General features: G+C 49.9%; 1 protein-coding gene across 1 annotated transcript in view; it reads right to left on the bottom strand.

Moving 5' to 3' along the window:
- Positions 1-9085, bottom strand: part of STEAP3 (STEAP3 metalloreductase) — a 13152-nt gene extending 4067 nt beyond the window's left edge. Inside the window, exons 1-3 of the mRNA XM_009290978.1 lie at positions 8603-9085; positions 7181-7708; positions 5421-5585 (exon numbers count right to left, since the gene is read on the bottom strand). Coding sequence (XP_009289253.1) covers positions 5421-5585; positions 7181-7708; positions 8603-9085 — 1176 coding nt within the window. The remainder of the gene's footprint in view (positions 1-5420; positions 5586-7180; positions 7709-8602) is intronic.
- Between the last annotated feature and the right edge of the window lie 6027 nt (positions 9086-15112).

The raw sequence follows: 15112 nt of genomic DNA, 5'->3' as shown, positions 1-15112 counted from the left end.
ATAAGCCCCCTTTAAGTACTGATAGGCTGCAAGAAGGTCTCCCCAAAGCCTTCTCTTCTCTAGGCTGAACAGCCCCAGCTCTCTCAGCCTTTCTTCATAGGAGAGGTGTTCCATCCCCCTGATCATTTTTGTGACCCTCCTCTGGACCCGCTCCAACAGGTCTGTGTCTTTTTAAAATGTACCATGTTGTTACCAACAAACTCGACCAAGGATCCTCTAACCTTCAGAGCTAATCATTTAGGCAGCTGAGAGGACTGGGCAGGGGAGGGAAGGAGAGCTCTACAACGTGCTACCAGATCTAGGTACTTTACTTTTACAGCACCTATCAGGCAGTCGTGTGGGTGTCACTGAATCCTGCCAAGATTTCGCCTGTATAACACCCTGCCAAGTTAGGGAACTTTTCTCTCTTGTGTTACAGCTGAGCATTACTCAAGGTCATGCCAGGAGTCAGGAGCAGACCCGTGAACTGATCTTCAGTCCTGTGTGCATCCCTGCATCCATCCTTTCCTCCAGGGACAGCCGTCCTTCTTACCAGAAGCCACATCTGATTCCTAAGCTAAAGTGATAACAAGCAGCAAACCCAAACAGGGTCAAGATTGGTTTCACTTGGAAAATTAAGGAGGAGTTTGCTGGAATATGCCATGATTGCAGTTGAACCTAACAGCAGGACCCGACCCATAGCTCATCCATCATTTCCCGACTCTGAACTTCTCTCCAACAGGCAAAAAAATCTCTGGGTGGCAAAAGCTTGGAAGTACCAGCTTGAGACTCATCTGGCAGAGCACAGATGTAAAGCAGGGCAGGGGGAAAGGGGACAGAGTGAAGTTCAAGGGCAGCAGACGCTTTCTGCCCTGGGCGGAGGATGCTTTCGGAGTCAGCCTGAGCAGAGCTCTACGCATGGCAGAGATGTCAGAGCTGGAAACAAAAAAATCTCTGGGTGGCAAAAGCTTGGAAGTACCAGCTTGAGACTCATCTGGCAGAGCACAGATGTAAAGCAGGGCAGGGGGAAAGGGGACAGAGTGAAGTTCAAGGGCAGCAGACGCTTTCTGCCCTGGGCGGAGGATGCTTTCGGAGTCAGCCTGAGCAGAGCTCTATGCATGGCAGAGATGTCAGAGCTGGAAATAATTAGTTTCTTCCTCTACAGGTTCTCTTTCAACCGCTGCTGGTACTGGGGGAGAACAGGAGTGGAAATTAGTAGGACAAAAGGTGACAAACCATCACGGGCGCTCAGTGACCCACCTTTGTGTGCGGATGGTGGGGCACGTGAAAGTAAAAAGCTAATTGGCAAAAAACGCGTGGATCAGTCACTGGTGGCTGGAAACAGTGCTGGCAGCTCCTCAGACAGCAGCAATGGGCTGATCAGCTCGTAACACAAACGAGGGGCTGGCTGGTGAGAGCAGGGGGTGCCCGGGAGGGGGGTCCCAATGCTGATGTTGGCTGAAGGACTTGTGGTCAGCAGGGCCCTATGGCTGCACCCGCCAGACAAGCTGTCAGCCGGGTACAGGTTGGTCTGTAAGTGCACAAAACCCAGAAGTTTTGCTGATCGCAGCTTGGCTCAGTACATACAGCTCAATATATACTCAGTATAGTACAATGCAGAGCCTGCTGAGGACCCCACGAGGGCTGATTTGCCAGCGTCCTTAGCCCTGACACCGCACTGAGTTTTGAAGCTCTGCTCTCGTTTATCCTCTCAATGCAGTTTCTGGCTATGAAACTTTTTTGTTTTTTTGTTTTAAACAGTGGCAGGGGTTTCTTTTGCACTGTCACAGCATGGGGAATACGGGACCACCACCCATGTAAGGTGGTGTTAAAGCCCTCTGAAAGACAGCTGTATGAAGATGGTATCTTCCTGATGCAGGCTTTGCATATATTTTCTAGTCTGTATTCTCTTGTATCTCCCCCATCTCCTTGGTGCCTGCGAGGCTCCCTGTAATGCATCAGCGAAGGTGATTCAGCCACATGTGCCTCATTTGGAAATGTCTGGGCAGTGTCCAAAGCCAACGGCCCCTTCCTGACCCAAATATGTTTCTGACTTCTGCTACCGTCAGTCCTGCGAAGTCATTAGCTCTGTGGAAGCGGCTCTGGCTCACACTTCAGCAACAGGAGGGTTAGAAAAGGTCTGATGACAGATTCTTTGTATCTTGCGATACATGAGCTAAGAAAGAAACCAGGTCAATTCAACCTTCGAATTCCAGGAGGACTTCTCAGGGTGGGAAGGTAAAGGCAATCATACACATTTTTACTTCTCAGCCAATTCGAGTTGATTTGTAAATCACTGGGGAACATTAAAAATGTCTCCTATAAGTTGAATTACATACAAATCATTCCTGTTATCCAGTGTCTAGACCCTGTACATTTTCTGTTAATCAAAACTGGACACATAGGGAACTGTGTATCCAATTTAACTGTATTTAATTGAAATTTGTATATGTGCAGGAACTACTATAAAAATTAACTGTTTTTTTTTTCTAAAACCTTAGCAACAATCCAAATGGGATTTTTGGCCCGTGAGGCAACAGAAGTGTATTTTAAGAGCATGGCAGTATCCCATGACACTGATAGAGGTGCACACACTGCTGCTGGAAAATGTCAGACTTGGGAAGCTCTGGGTAAGGAGGAGACTAAAGTGGCTCCTGGATTTGTAACAAGCCCCAGCCCTCTCTCAAATGTGGCTTTTGGTAGAGCGTCTCACAAACACACTAGCCAGTTCAACTGAGATGGTGACAAATCGCTGCATTTTCTGGGAGACATCTGGCTGGGGCGGCTGCGCTCCCCATTTTCCTTATCTTTCACTTTTCCCAGGCACGGGAAGCCACGATGCCTCTGATGCACTGTAAAAGGGTCAAGTGCTAGACATCCCAAATATTTGAGAAAGCAGCCTCGTGCTTCACCCCTTGTATTTACATTGTGCCGCTGTGCATTAATTCAGGGAGGATCACATTGCACTGCATGAATGTTAACCTCTGGAGCCTGGGAGCAGTAGCTGTATCTGCTCTTAATTTCCTCAAGAAAGGTATCACCAACTTTTTGAAGAGTAAATAATTTAAAAGAGTCCTCATTTAAAAAAAAATAAATGGAAGCTAACGTGCTAAGAGATCTGTAACCTGCTTTTTTTACATGATATTTCCACAGTAGGGCACAATACCAGCCGTGCCTCTCCTGCATGTGATCAGCTGAGAGCTCGTGTCACACTGTCATGCTCTATCCCACACGGACAGAAATAGGTGCGAGTATCTTTCCACGAACTAAGCCAGCCAGTTCCCATGTGGGGCAGCCAAGAGCTATTTCGGAGCCGAGCATCACGTATGCGGCCTGTCCCAGCGCTGACATACCCTTAGAAAGATGCGGGAAGGGGTCTCAAAGGGCAGATGCGACAGCCGTGTTACATACACTGGTAGGAGGCGGCAGCACTATCTGCCGTGACACCGTATATATTACATGATGTACCACCAGCACCCTCCAGGAGAGCTGCTGGGCTGCCTGGGGAGCCAAAGGGAAATGCAGGCTGCAAGGAGACACTTCCCTTCATTTGGGATTCCTGGTGTGAGATGCCTAAGCCAGGATCAATTTATCCAACGTCCCAGAGGCTGCAGCCCTCCCCTGAGACATGGTGGCCAGAATTAATATGCTCCCGTTGTCCGATCTGAAAGAGAGGTTTAAAGCCAGGTCTCCCCTCTCTCCGAGGGACAATCTCTTGGGGTCAAGTTCTCCCAGTGAGGCTCTTCTACTCAGTGTAAATAATTACTAGCTAGCCCACAGCAAGAGAGGAAAAAAGACAAACTGACTTGCTCGTCTGGTGATCAGGGCACTTGTGGGGGAAGCCGGGGAGCAGACTTCAAACTCCTGCTCTAATGAATATTGAATTATTTATATGCCACTGAAGAGCTTCAACAGGAGAGACTGGATGATAGATATTCACCTCTGCATCCCCGAACCCTGCCCTCCCCTTTTTGAAGGGTTAGGTGTGATGTGTGGGAGAGGCTCCGCAGGGGAGGTGTGGGGGGACAGGGTCTCCTGGGGGGACTCACGCGTGTCAGGGTGCCACGCGGGCCACTGCAGCGGGACTTGAAGCCTGGCACACGCTAAGCAGCAGTGATGTAGGAGACACAAGTAACAAGGGGTTTTAGGACTATGGGATACGACAGTGACACGGTGAGTGGAATTTGGCCTCAAATTGAGCTCTAATGTGCAGGGAATACTTGAAGTTTCATTCCCTGCTATCCCTGTTAGTTAGTCCTAAGCCTGGCTCCAAGCACATCCCTGAGAGTGCTGCAGCCCCCGAGTTTGGGGTTTGTGAATGTCCCACGTGGTGGACTCAGGTCACTATGGGAATTTGGCCCTGGGGAGCTTGGACATTGCTGCAAGTGGGAAGAAGGCTCCTAAAATACTGAATGACTTTGGAGAAAGAAAAATTACCCCTGCACTCCTAATTCACCTTTTAGAATCAGACATGGGACTTTTCATTGAAACCATACCCAGTTCTCTGTGCTTCTTGAGCTCTGGCATTTTTATAGACCGGTCTAGGTCTTTTCAAACCTGTCTATTGAATATTTGGGTGCATGCAAGCTCTGCCAAACCTGACCTTCCCCTGCACTGTCTTCCCCGGTGCTTTCCTAACTGTTGTCTTTTCAGAAGCTCACTCTCTCTGAAATGCCAGGGCAGATCTGCGTCCCACAGCCAGCTCTCTTCATAGTGGGTTACCTGCCTGCCCTCCCCAGCCTGGTGCAAACTCCCCGCAGCATCTCCGACATGTTGTGCATGACTGGCATGCGACCGGCTCCAAGGGGGGTCTTGCCCACGGAGGGGAACAACCCTGAGCTCTCAAAATGACCCCAAGGCTTTCTGTCTTTCTGCCTTGTGTGACTTCAGGAGGTTTTTAGCTGTGAATGGCAGCGCTGCTCACGGCCACAGAGGGGGAAAGAAGGACTCTGCAGGGGGTGTCACGCAGGCAAAGCCCAGGCTGTTTTTTTCTCAGGATCTCTAATGCTGCTAAATGCAGGGTGAGAAAGAACTTCAGCCAAGACATTAAAGACTCCCTCCTGCAAAGCCTGCCGCTAATCCTCACGTGGATGCCCATGACACATTACATTTTCCCTTCCCCCCGAGACAGCAGCACCCTCTGCAGACTGGGTGAGCTCTGCGTGAGAGCAGCGCGGCCCCCCTGGGACACACCACATCCCGCTGCCCCACTGTCACCGCTCGGTGTCACCTCCCGGGCGGGGGGGATCCACGGCTCTGGGGTGCATGGGGAGGTGTGGAGTGGCAGGGTTTGCCCCTGACACCGGTGTGCAGCTTGCGGTGGCCGTGCCAGAGCAGGGACGTGCTGGGATGGCAGGTCAACCTCTGCCCTCTGTGGTCTGCGTGAGGGCCTGGCTCTGACTGCAAAATCACTCTCTGGCATCAGCAAATGTCAACTTTACCTGAATGAAACTGAATTCCCTCCAGTTGAGAGAGTTTGCGATGGATGGAAGTGAAGTGATGGCAAGTAACGACAGCAAGCCCAGGGCAATTATTCCAACAGAGATATAAATCTCCATCCTCCAGACTTCCTCCTCTACCCAGATATTCATCTTCTTCTCCACAGCCTGGCATGACAACGAAGGTTTGTTAAAACGGAGCGCTTAGAAATAGAGGAACTCAATTTTATCTGTATTAGTTTTGGTTTTGGAAGCAGGTTTCCTGGATGAACACTGGTTCCTATTTACACCTCCAGCGCTATTTGCCCCTGCGTTTTGGGAGGTGTGAAAATGCTCTTTTATCCTACTGCTGTTTGGCCAAGCTAGACCAGATTTGAAGCCTGCTGGGAAGAACTGCTGAATGCTTTCAGCTCCCACAGCCCGTAACCACTGCAGCAAGCCCCAAAGTCGCATTTGGAAAGATAATTAGAACGAGAAGTCAGTTTAAAGCCATGAAAACAAATACAGATGCTTGAATATGCAGTAGTCTCCTAATAACCTTCGTTTTAAGTGCATTTAGGGGGGAAATTGTTCATGCTAATGGAAGGGAAGATGGGTTTTATGCTGCATGGCAAAGAGCAACATTTAGAACCGTCCTCTTTAGCCCATTAAATGGGTTTAATTTACTAAACAAAGATGTTGCTAGAAAACAGGAGATAGAGGGGAAGTGAACACAGGATGCTTGCCCGAGATTAATGTGCAACTGTGGCAATCGAGAAGGACCTGCTCAAGGCTGGAGCCGAGCAGCTGGGGATGTTGTTTGATGGATGCTTTGAACAGGCACTGCTGCCGAAAGCAGCCATCCTGCTCCCCGCTGCCCCCACGGCCCCTTCCCTCCTCTCTGTTGGGACAAGCATTTGGAAAGACTCGGGCAAATATCCCAGCACAGAAAGCAGACTGGTTATGGGGCAATTCCTTGATCAGGTTCCCCACTCAGCTGCACAAAGCTTGTGCCATCCCAGGAGGGAGCGGGGTGGAGCAGTGAGAAGCCAGGGGCAGGAGAAGGGCAGAACCACATTTTCCCATGGCACTGCCGGGTTACAGAGCTGGCTGAATTGCCTGAAGGTAGCAATCTCACACTGGATAAACACTGCTGAGAGTCTCAATAAGGTAATAAAGTCCTTTTCCGTTTCCTTGTTCTCTTAGCCTATGACCAGTTCTTCACCATCATTTTGTTAAACTCCTGGAGGCACGTTGTGATGAGGACACACCTCCTACAAAACAAACTCCATGGGTTATGACTTGGTCACTCCAGCAGGCACCTACTGTGAATGTCAGTGCGAGCAAATGGGGATCTCCCAAAATCTAGAGAGAAAAGTTGAGGGGAACTCTGCTCCCTCCACCACTGGATTTCTCCTCTCCTAGCATTTTTCCTGCCTCTGCCCTAGTCTCAGACACACCAGGTGCTGGGCAAGGCTGGTTTCAAAGGCTTGTCTGTGCTTCTGGGGAGCAATGGCACGGGAGAGTTTGATCCTAGCCCTGGCTGTAAAAGCACGGGCAACACCCTGCTAAGATGGCTGGTCCTCAGTGCGGATGGGTGCATGAGGATGTGCTATGCGATTGCCTTGTGGAAGAAGTGCTCATACTGATAACAGCTTATTCCCACTGGCCCACACATGCTTTGGAAAGTGAACGCAAAGGCCAAGATATTAAGCCTGCTACCCAACATCTGGATGTGTGTAGAAGATTACTACAGGTGCTGACCTGAAGAGTACCCACATTACCTGCTTGACGGCCGTCTCGATTAACTGGTAGCGGTGGGAGCGGCGCATGGGCAGACAGAGGCTGTACATGGTATGCAAAGCCGCACAGAAGAAGCTGAGGAGACCGATCTGCTTTCGGTGCTGGAGCCACTGGTCGAGCCAATCTGGAAAGCGCCTGTATTTGGTGCCATAGTAGAGCTGCGAGCAGGCTGCCAGCACCCCGGGCAGGTAGACGAGAGACAGCATGACGTAGGCCACGCAAGGCAGCGTTGTGTTGACCACCTCGATGGGGATCTTGTACAACTTGTTCTTCTGCTCCCTGATGTAAGGGTGGATGACCTGCCGGATCAGGTTGTAAGTGAAGAAGCAAAGAAAGAGCCCCAGAGCCAAAAAGATGGGGATTTTCCAGGCTGGCAAGAGGCGCAGGGGAATGTTCTCGATCTCACAGGCTGACGACATGCAGCCCATGTCCACAGGGGTGAACCCCATGGCTTGAGCAATTTCTGCTACAGTGTGCTTGGCTTCTTGGTTATTTGAGCAAATCAGAACCTGCAACGAACAGAAAGATACACAGAGGGCAAAGAGTGATCAGGCTGCTGGGAACGAGTGCATCAGGAGGGATGCTGCGCTAAAGGAAGCCTACATTATTCCACTGAGCATCATGCTTCCTGGCAGGCTTTCTGCTGGGGATTTGGCTGCCAAAGACCTCTCTCCTGGACAGGTTTCTTTTCATGTGTGCACCACCATTTTGTTTTACTGGCTGTGTTTAGATAAACAGACAATTAAATAATACTTTTCACTAAGGCAGAGGCTCCAAAGACTACAAAGCGTGAAGGAAGTGGGGGTACTTCATTTCTGAGCAAAGAAATGCAGAAGCTATGGGGTGGTCTCTGGATGCCACAGCCAGCACTCAGACCCCTTTTCCTGGAGCCTAGGGCCATTTGCTACTGCTGCCAGACCTCCGCTGCTGAAACAGTTGCGATTTGGCCCTTGTCAGAAGAAAACAGTACCTGCTTATTTCCATCCCTGGCACCTGACTGCAGCGTCCACGCAGAAACCACGTTAAACCCCTTGACCACGGTGCAGGCTGGGAACAGGGAAGCCAAGTACTCGGCGTTGGATTCTTTGTGATGGTTGATCTCGGTGTTGTTACTAACATCCACCAGGATCTTGCCCACCAGCACATCAGCCAGGTCACAGAGGGTGGAGTAATGTTCCCTGAAAACTTTTCACTAAGGCAGAGGCTCCAAAGACTACAAAGCGTGAAGGAAGTGGGGGTACTTCATTTCTGAGCAAAGAAATGCAGAAGCTATGGGGTGGTCTCTGGATGCCACAGCCAGCACTCAGACCCCTTTTCCTGGAGCCTAGGGCCATTTGCTACTGCTGCCAGACCTCCGCTGCTGAAACAGTTGCGATTTGGCCCTTGTCAGAAGAAAACAGTACCTGCTTATTTCCATCCCTGGCACCTGACTGCAGCGTCCACGCAGAAACCACGTTAAACCCCTTGACCACGGTGCAGGCTGGGAACAGGGAAGCCAAGTACTCGGCGTTGGATTCTTTGTGATGGTTGATCTCGGTGTTGTTACTAACATCCACCAGGATCTTGCCCACCAGCACATCAGCCAGGTCACAGAGGGTGGAGTAATGTTCCCTGAAAACCGCCACAAAAATGACATCCGTCTTCTTCACCGCATCAGCCTGGAAGGTGACTTCTGCTGCAGAAGGGAAGAGGCCGGCTTTGCGCTTTGGGTTGCGGCTGCCGACCACCACCTTGAACCCGGAGCACACCAGGCGGATGGCCAATGACCGTGCGAAGTCCCCGCTCCCCAGCACCCCGATGGTGCGGCCGGCCGCAGGAGTGATGCTGGGGTCACCCTCCATGCTCCGATGGCCCAGGAGGGGTTTGGCCATGTCTCCTCCGGGCATCCTGGCAGGAAAAACAAGGGGAAATGAAAGTTCATTGTGAAGCTCTTGCAGAGACCCAGACCACATCCGCGGTCGTGGGAAAAATGCCACTTAGGCCACTTGAACAGAAGTGCATATGGTTTTGGTCCCAGTAGCCCAGGACCCGTCTGCCAAACCTACCAGCAAGTGTGCAGTAATGTACAAGCACCATTGGAGGGGGACAAAACTACACGCTGGGTCAGAGGAGAAGGGTATTGGGAAGGTTTCCCGTGTTTGTGTGATCCAACACCTGCTGGCTGCACTCATCCATCCTTTGCTGTTCTTCATGCTGGCATCTCATGCTGCCAGCGCAATCCTAACAGTGACCAGGACCAGCAACTCTCAGAGCCCCGTGGAGCCAGCAGTCATCTTCTGAAAAGCCCAGGGCCAGGGGTCCATGGGGATCCCTGAGCCCACATCTGGGAGAGCTGGGGGGTGGCTTCTGATCTGGAGGAGCAGAGTCAAGGCAGGGAGTTTAAGCTGAAATGAAAGTGTCCTAAAAGTGCTAAACGAAGAGAGTTGCAGCCTTTGCCTGTTCCAATATTTGGGTCTGGCAAGCGCTGTTTGCTTCAGCTCTTCAATGAGTAATGAGAACTTACTTGTGACATTTAAAATATATATTAAAACATGATGGGATTTGCTCATGGAAGATCTTGATGAGCTTTACAAACGTTAATGAATTTTGCCCTGTAACACTCTGCTCTCCGTAACAGATTAGATATTGAGGCCACGGAGAGGTTTTAAGCAGATCAATAAATTCACAGGCAGCACACCAGCCGGCCCTGGAGGACAGATGAAACTCAGGCAAGGAACTGCCAGGCTGCTCACAGGCTGTGCCACCGGTGGCTGAAATCTGCCTCCCGGCTTAAGGAATGGCAAATTTGTCCTTAAGGAATAGCAAATTCCTTAAGGGCATATTTTGAAAGGGCTCAGGAGGTGGCCCAGGGGACTTACACACCAGGACATCTGGCTTTTCTATTGGGCATGCTGGTAGAGATTGTAATAAAGACCATAATTAACGAACTCATGATATACAGGGGACTGAGACAACCTGGTTTTGGCGGAGTACAGTCTTGCCTTATAGCTAGTCAAGTTCTTTCAAAGTGAAGGTGACCACTCTGATGGGGTGACCTGGTCCCCGGCACAGGTTATGTTTTTCATAGGCTTTTGGAAATGTCCTTCACCCAAGGCTTTTCTGGGATTGGAGCAGTAGTGGTGCAAAGGGGAAGGGCACTTCTGCATGAGTAGTTACCAATGGGAAACAAAGGGTAAGAAGAAATAAATAATTTTCATAATGGGAAGAGGTTATCAAGGGATTTCTCTGAGGATCTGTGTTTTTCAACATGCTCATAAGTGATCTGGGAAAGGGAGTGAATACTGAGAAGATGGAGCTTGTGGGTGGTGGTTGTTTAGGACAGTCAATCTTTACTGAGAAGAATCTGCAGAAGGATCTCCTCATTCAAAGTGCCTGAGCACCAAAATTCACTACTGACACGTGGCAAGAGCTGCCTATGGGCCTAACCCCCCCCTAAGAATACGTTTACTTTAATGAGCTGTAAATTTGTTAAAACCACTCAGAAAAAAAGATCTGAAGGTCACAGTACTCTGAAAATACCAGCTCGGTGCTCCCTGGCAGGCACACATTAAACAGAGCCTGAGCTACTGGGGGAGAAGATCTCTCGCAAAGCAACCACGATCTCTCAGTCCTGCTCCTCATGGAAAGCCTAGAAAAACTTTCAGCAGATGGACCTTGAAACTGTAATTCCCTGTTCTGGATACAAAAAATCATGGCTATGGTGACAATACTGTTTCTATGGCAGAGGTCTGTCTGCTCTCCTTGCCTCTCACCAAGCACCCCCTTGTCCCAGAGGCCAAAGATGCGTGTTCATGGAAGAAGTGCTCTCAGGAGAAAACAAGTGCCAAAGAAAGGCATGATGACTTCTCCCCTTTAATAACACCTTTCCTCTGCTCCCCACATATCACGTAGACTTTCTTTCATGCTCTAGGTGAGTAAGACAGTCCTGTTAAACTCCGAATTACTCATACTTCATTCTGAAGGTTTCTGCTTCTGTTCCAGACCTGCAGAAGGGTTCGTGTGCTGCAAGGCTGATTTGGTGATGCTGGCTGTGTCAGCTGGGTTAACCCAGGCTGCTGCCTGTGCACACACCCCTGCCGTAGGTATATTCCACGTGTATCACAGTCACTAGGATGTTTCATCTAGGAATTAGTGGCAAAGGCATACAAAACAACACAGAAAACACTACTATACCACTGTGTAAATCCATACACTGAACCGCACAGTGCAGTTCTGCTCACTCCACTGCAAAAAAAGAGGGAATAAAACTAGAAGGCGGCCATAGGGAAAGAAGGAGAGAGATGACAAGGGCTGTCAGCTTGGAAAAGAAACACATCGGTAGGAGGGAGAAGGGAATGCCTGGGATTTCTCGAGGTGAAGAGCAAGCTCACAAGTGGAGCTCAGGTCAATGGGAATGCTGGAGAGCAATATAGGCAGACCAGTCCTCTTTGTCCGCAACCAGCCATACTGCAAAACCCCTAATGTAAAGTAAAGCAGCTCTATCTGAAAAGATGTTGGTGGTTTTTTCCTGGCCCCCTCCTACCAGACGCTTTATCAAAAGCTCACTGCTTTACTTTTTAGAAACCTTCTTGCTCCACCTAAATTTGTTCGTGGCCAGAACTATTTGTTCTAGGGCCAACGCTATTGTTCAGCCTAACGAGCTCTCTTTCCTACACCCCCCCTCCTTTTCCACCACCTGTATGCACAAAATGTTATCCTGAAATAGAGAGATGCATCTCTGGCCCTCAGCCAAGGGGAGAGAAATCAACATTCAGGGTGACAAAGCGGCTGTTACCTGCAGACTCATTTTCTAATCAATCTAAAGCACCTCAAAAGCGCTCTCTCTGCTCCCACGGGGACACGAATTTTGGTGCAAGCAAATGTTCTTGTAGTGTGTTTTCTGTGTCCTATAACTGCCACTGAACATGTAGAGAGATGTTGGCAATGTTTGGAGATAAACAGCTTTGCTGTCTCCAGTTATTTTGATTAAAAAGGATGACAGAATTAAATGGCCTTTGAAGTCAGCAGGATAGTTAAAAAGTAAGAAGCCTCAAAATGTTTTCTGCAGATTTTGGTGTGATTATTTTAGTTGTACTTTGACTGCCGGGGCTTTGGAGCAGGACCCATCCCCGCTGCACAGCCCTCGGTGGGAAGGCAGCTCGGTCCCTGCTGCTGGCTGCTGCCTGCCACTGCGGGTCGCATTGCCATCACTGCCATGCACCAAAATCCTCCCAAGGAAGGAGGAAAAAATCCCTCTTTCACTGTAAACGCATTCATGAAGACAAACACCGTGGTCTCTGCCTAACAGATGCCTGGAAATGGAGTGTCTGATTAGGCAACAGTTTTTTTCACTTCTGTATCTCTGTGGAGCACGCAGACCCTCCCTCTCCCGCCGCCTCCCCTGACTTACCATGCTCACGCTGCTTTTGCTGCACCTATGAACAATGTGTTACCTGCTTAAAACTCTCCCTCCCACAGCTAATTCTTCATGGCAAGGTCAACCCACCCAAAGTCAGTGCAAAGCACCGTGGCCAGGATGCTGCGGAGTCACCCAGAGGCAGAGGAGGCCAAGAGTGAATACCGCGGTGCTCGGACACATCTTCAGCATGCTGCAGCCTTAGATAAACCTCATTTATTGATCTTCCCTATCAAGGAAACTCTACCCCTGCTGAGTTATGGCATGTGCAATTCAAGGATATCTGTTTCTTACCGAGGAAGCTACAAGATGATTTAAAGCACAGCCCAGTGGAAGTAAATTAGCTTCAATCCTAACCGGGAAGCAGTTCCCTAATTAAAATATCTAATACAATGTAAAGCTGCCCTTCAGCTAGACTATTAACGACACCCTTATATCACTGCATGGGGATGCTATGTCCAGCTCTAGCACGCTTGTTCCTGTGTGCAGTTCAACGACTGCGTTGCAATTACCTATTATTTGCAGGACAATAGCAGTGATGGGCAACGAGCAAGGTGGGGAGCTCTGCTCTGCCAGGCACCCTACCAAAACTGGCCAGAAGGCCACTCCTGCCCCAAAGAATGGGATAAGACAGACGAAAGCTGGGTGAAACGAAGCAGTCAAATCTCTGTTGCCCAGGCAGAGGGAAGGAGGGGCTCTCACAGAAGAAAAACACGGATAATTCGATGTATTTTGCACCTGAGGTTTGGCAGAGGCTGTTAGCTTAGGCTCAGTGCCAGGCAAACAAGGTTTTTCTGCCTCTCCGCCCACGCTGAGCGGCGTCACTCAGGTTTTGCAGCAGGACAGCCGTTCTGGATGGAGTGGGCTGCAGGAGCCTGCTCAGGTGTCTCTGGGCTCACAGCAGAGTCAATCTGCCAAGCAGATCATCCCCCACCGCTAACGGGGAGCCAGCTCAGTCGTTATCCTCTTTTGACAGACGTGGGGGACCGAGATACTAACGATAACGGGACTCCAGCAAGTTTGCCTGGGAAGACCCTGATATCCTTGAACAAGTCTTTAACAATGAGACCATCTTTTTGGGCCCCTTTTACTTCCGCTGGTACAGGAGGATAGCCTAGCTGGTTCCCGTAACTCGCAGTCTGGCCGTGTTTGAGTTGCAAACCCTGAAGAAAGATCGACCTGTGGTGGCAAGGCACGGGCTTCACTTCAGTTCTGGCCAAAAAAAATCAAGACCCATTTCACTGCCTTGGTATTCAGATTTATCAGATAAAAGACAACTTAGTTTTACAATAACTCTAATAAAAAAAGCAATGTCTTAAACATATCGCTGAGTCAAACTGTGCCAAAGAACAGGGCAGCAATCTCATAAGAAGCTCCAAGTAATGGTCCTGTCCAGTGCAACCAAACTGGCTTCTGTTTGCACAAAAGCTCGTCTCTGAGCTCAGCCTCACGTATGGAGCCTGCGCCAGCAGCACCTTAGCTAAAACAACTGCTTTTGTGTCTTCCCCCGAGGTCAGATTTTGTTTAGACTGACCACAACTGCACTGAGTATCTGTGCATTCAACCCGGTGCAGGTCATTACACAGCCTCCTCTGTGCTTCAGCGTCTGCGTTGGGGGTTATTTGGATGAAGCACGTGATTATTATCTACGTCCCCTAATGAGCACGTGTGTTGAAAGACCAGCAAGCTGCAGGAGGAATCAAATGATGAAGCAGAGCCCTTGGTCAAGTCATTGCAGAGGAACATCCCGCTTTCTGCGCCAGGACAGTCCCTCTGGGCTCTGCCAGCCATTGCTGGCACCCAGCTCCATGGAGCGTGATCCTACAAACACACACACCCCGGAGGGACAGGGGTGATCTCTGCCCCCAGGGGCCTTTCAATCTGCATGGAGAGACCTTTGAGCCATGAAGCTGAAGCCCTACAGCTTCTGTTTGCAGAGTCCTCTGCACAGTGCCATGCCCGCCGGCATCTCCTGCTGTGTTAACCCTAGAGAAGCCCCAGCTGGAGAGGAGCATTCAGCACCTGAAGTCTCCATTCAGGTCTTGCTGTGAGCAGAAATACTCGCTTTTTGGCTACAGCCATTTTGTTTCCAGGGAAAACAAAACATTTAAGTCTCTTTCCCACACCCGGAGAGTCCCTCCAAGGAGCACAGCAAGTACCATGTACCTGTTGGGACTGGAACAGATTTAAGTAAGAAAAGAGCTTATCCAAAGCTGCTTTAACCCCAGCTCTGATGTACATTTCAAGAGACCTTTCAGTCCTGCCCAGGCTGACTGGAAATAACCCCTCTGCTCTGCAGGAGAGGGAAGGAGGGGGCGAAACCAGGCTTGCTGCCTCTTTCTCCTTCCAAAGCAGAGTTAACTCCCCAATGGCGCAAACCAGGAACTGGCAAAGGGAATAAATCACCCGTTGGTATTACTTCAGCCAGAAAAGCCATGTTGCAAACCTACCCGGGACGCCAGCCAGGGCATGAGAATGAGGAAACACTGGGAGCCAGGCTCCCCCCACCGCCGTCCTT

Source organism: Aptenodytes forsteri, unplaced genomic scaffold, assembly GCF_000699145.1.
Source record: "Aptenodytes forsteri isolate BGI_AS27 unplaced genomic scaffold, ASM69914v1 Scaffold29, whole genome shotgun sequence".
NCBI lineage: Eukaryota > Metazoa > Chordata > Aves > Sphenisciformes > Spheniscidae > Aptenodytes > Aptenodytes forsteri.
The sequence above is the reverse complement of the archived record's forward strand: the minus strand, read 5'-3'. Positions and strand labels throughout refer to the sequence as shown.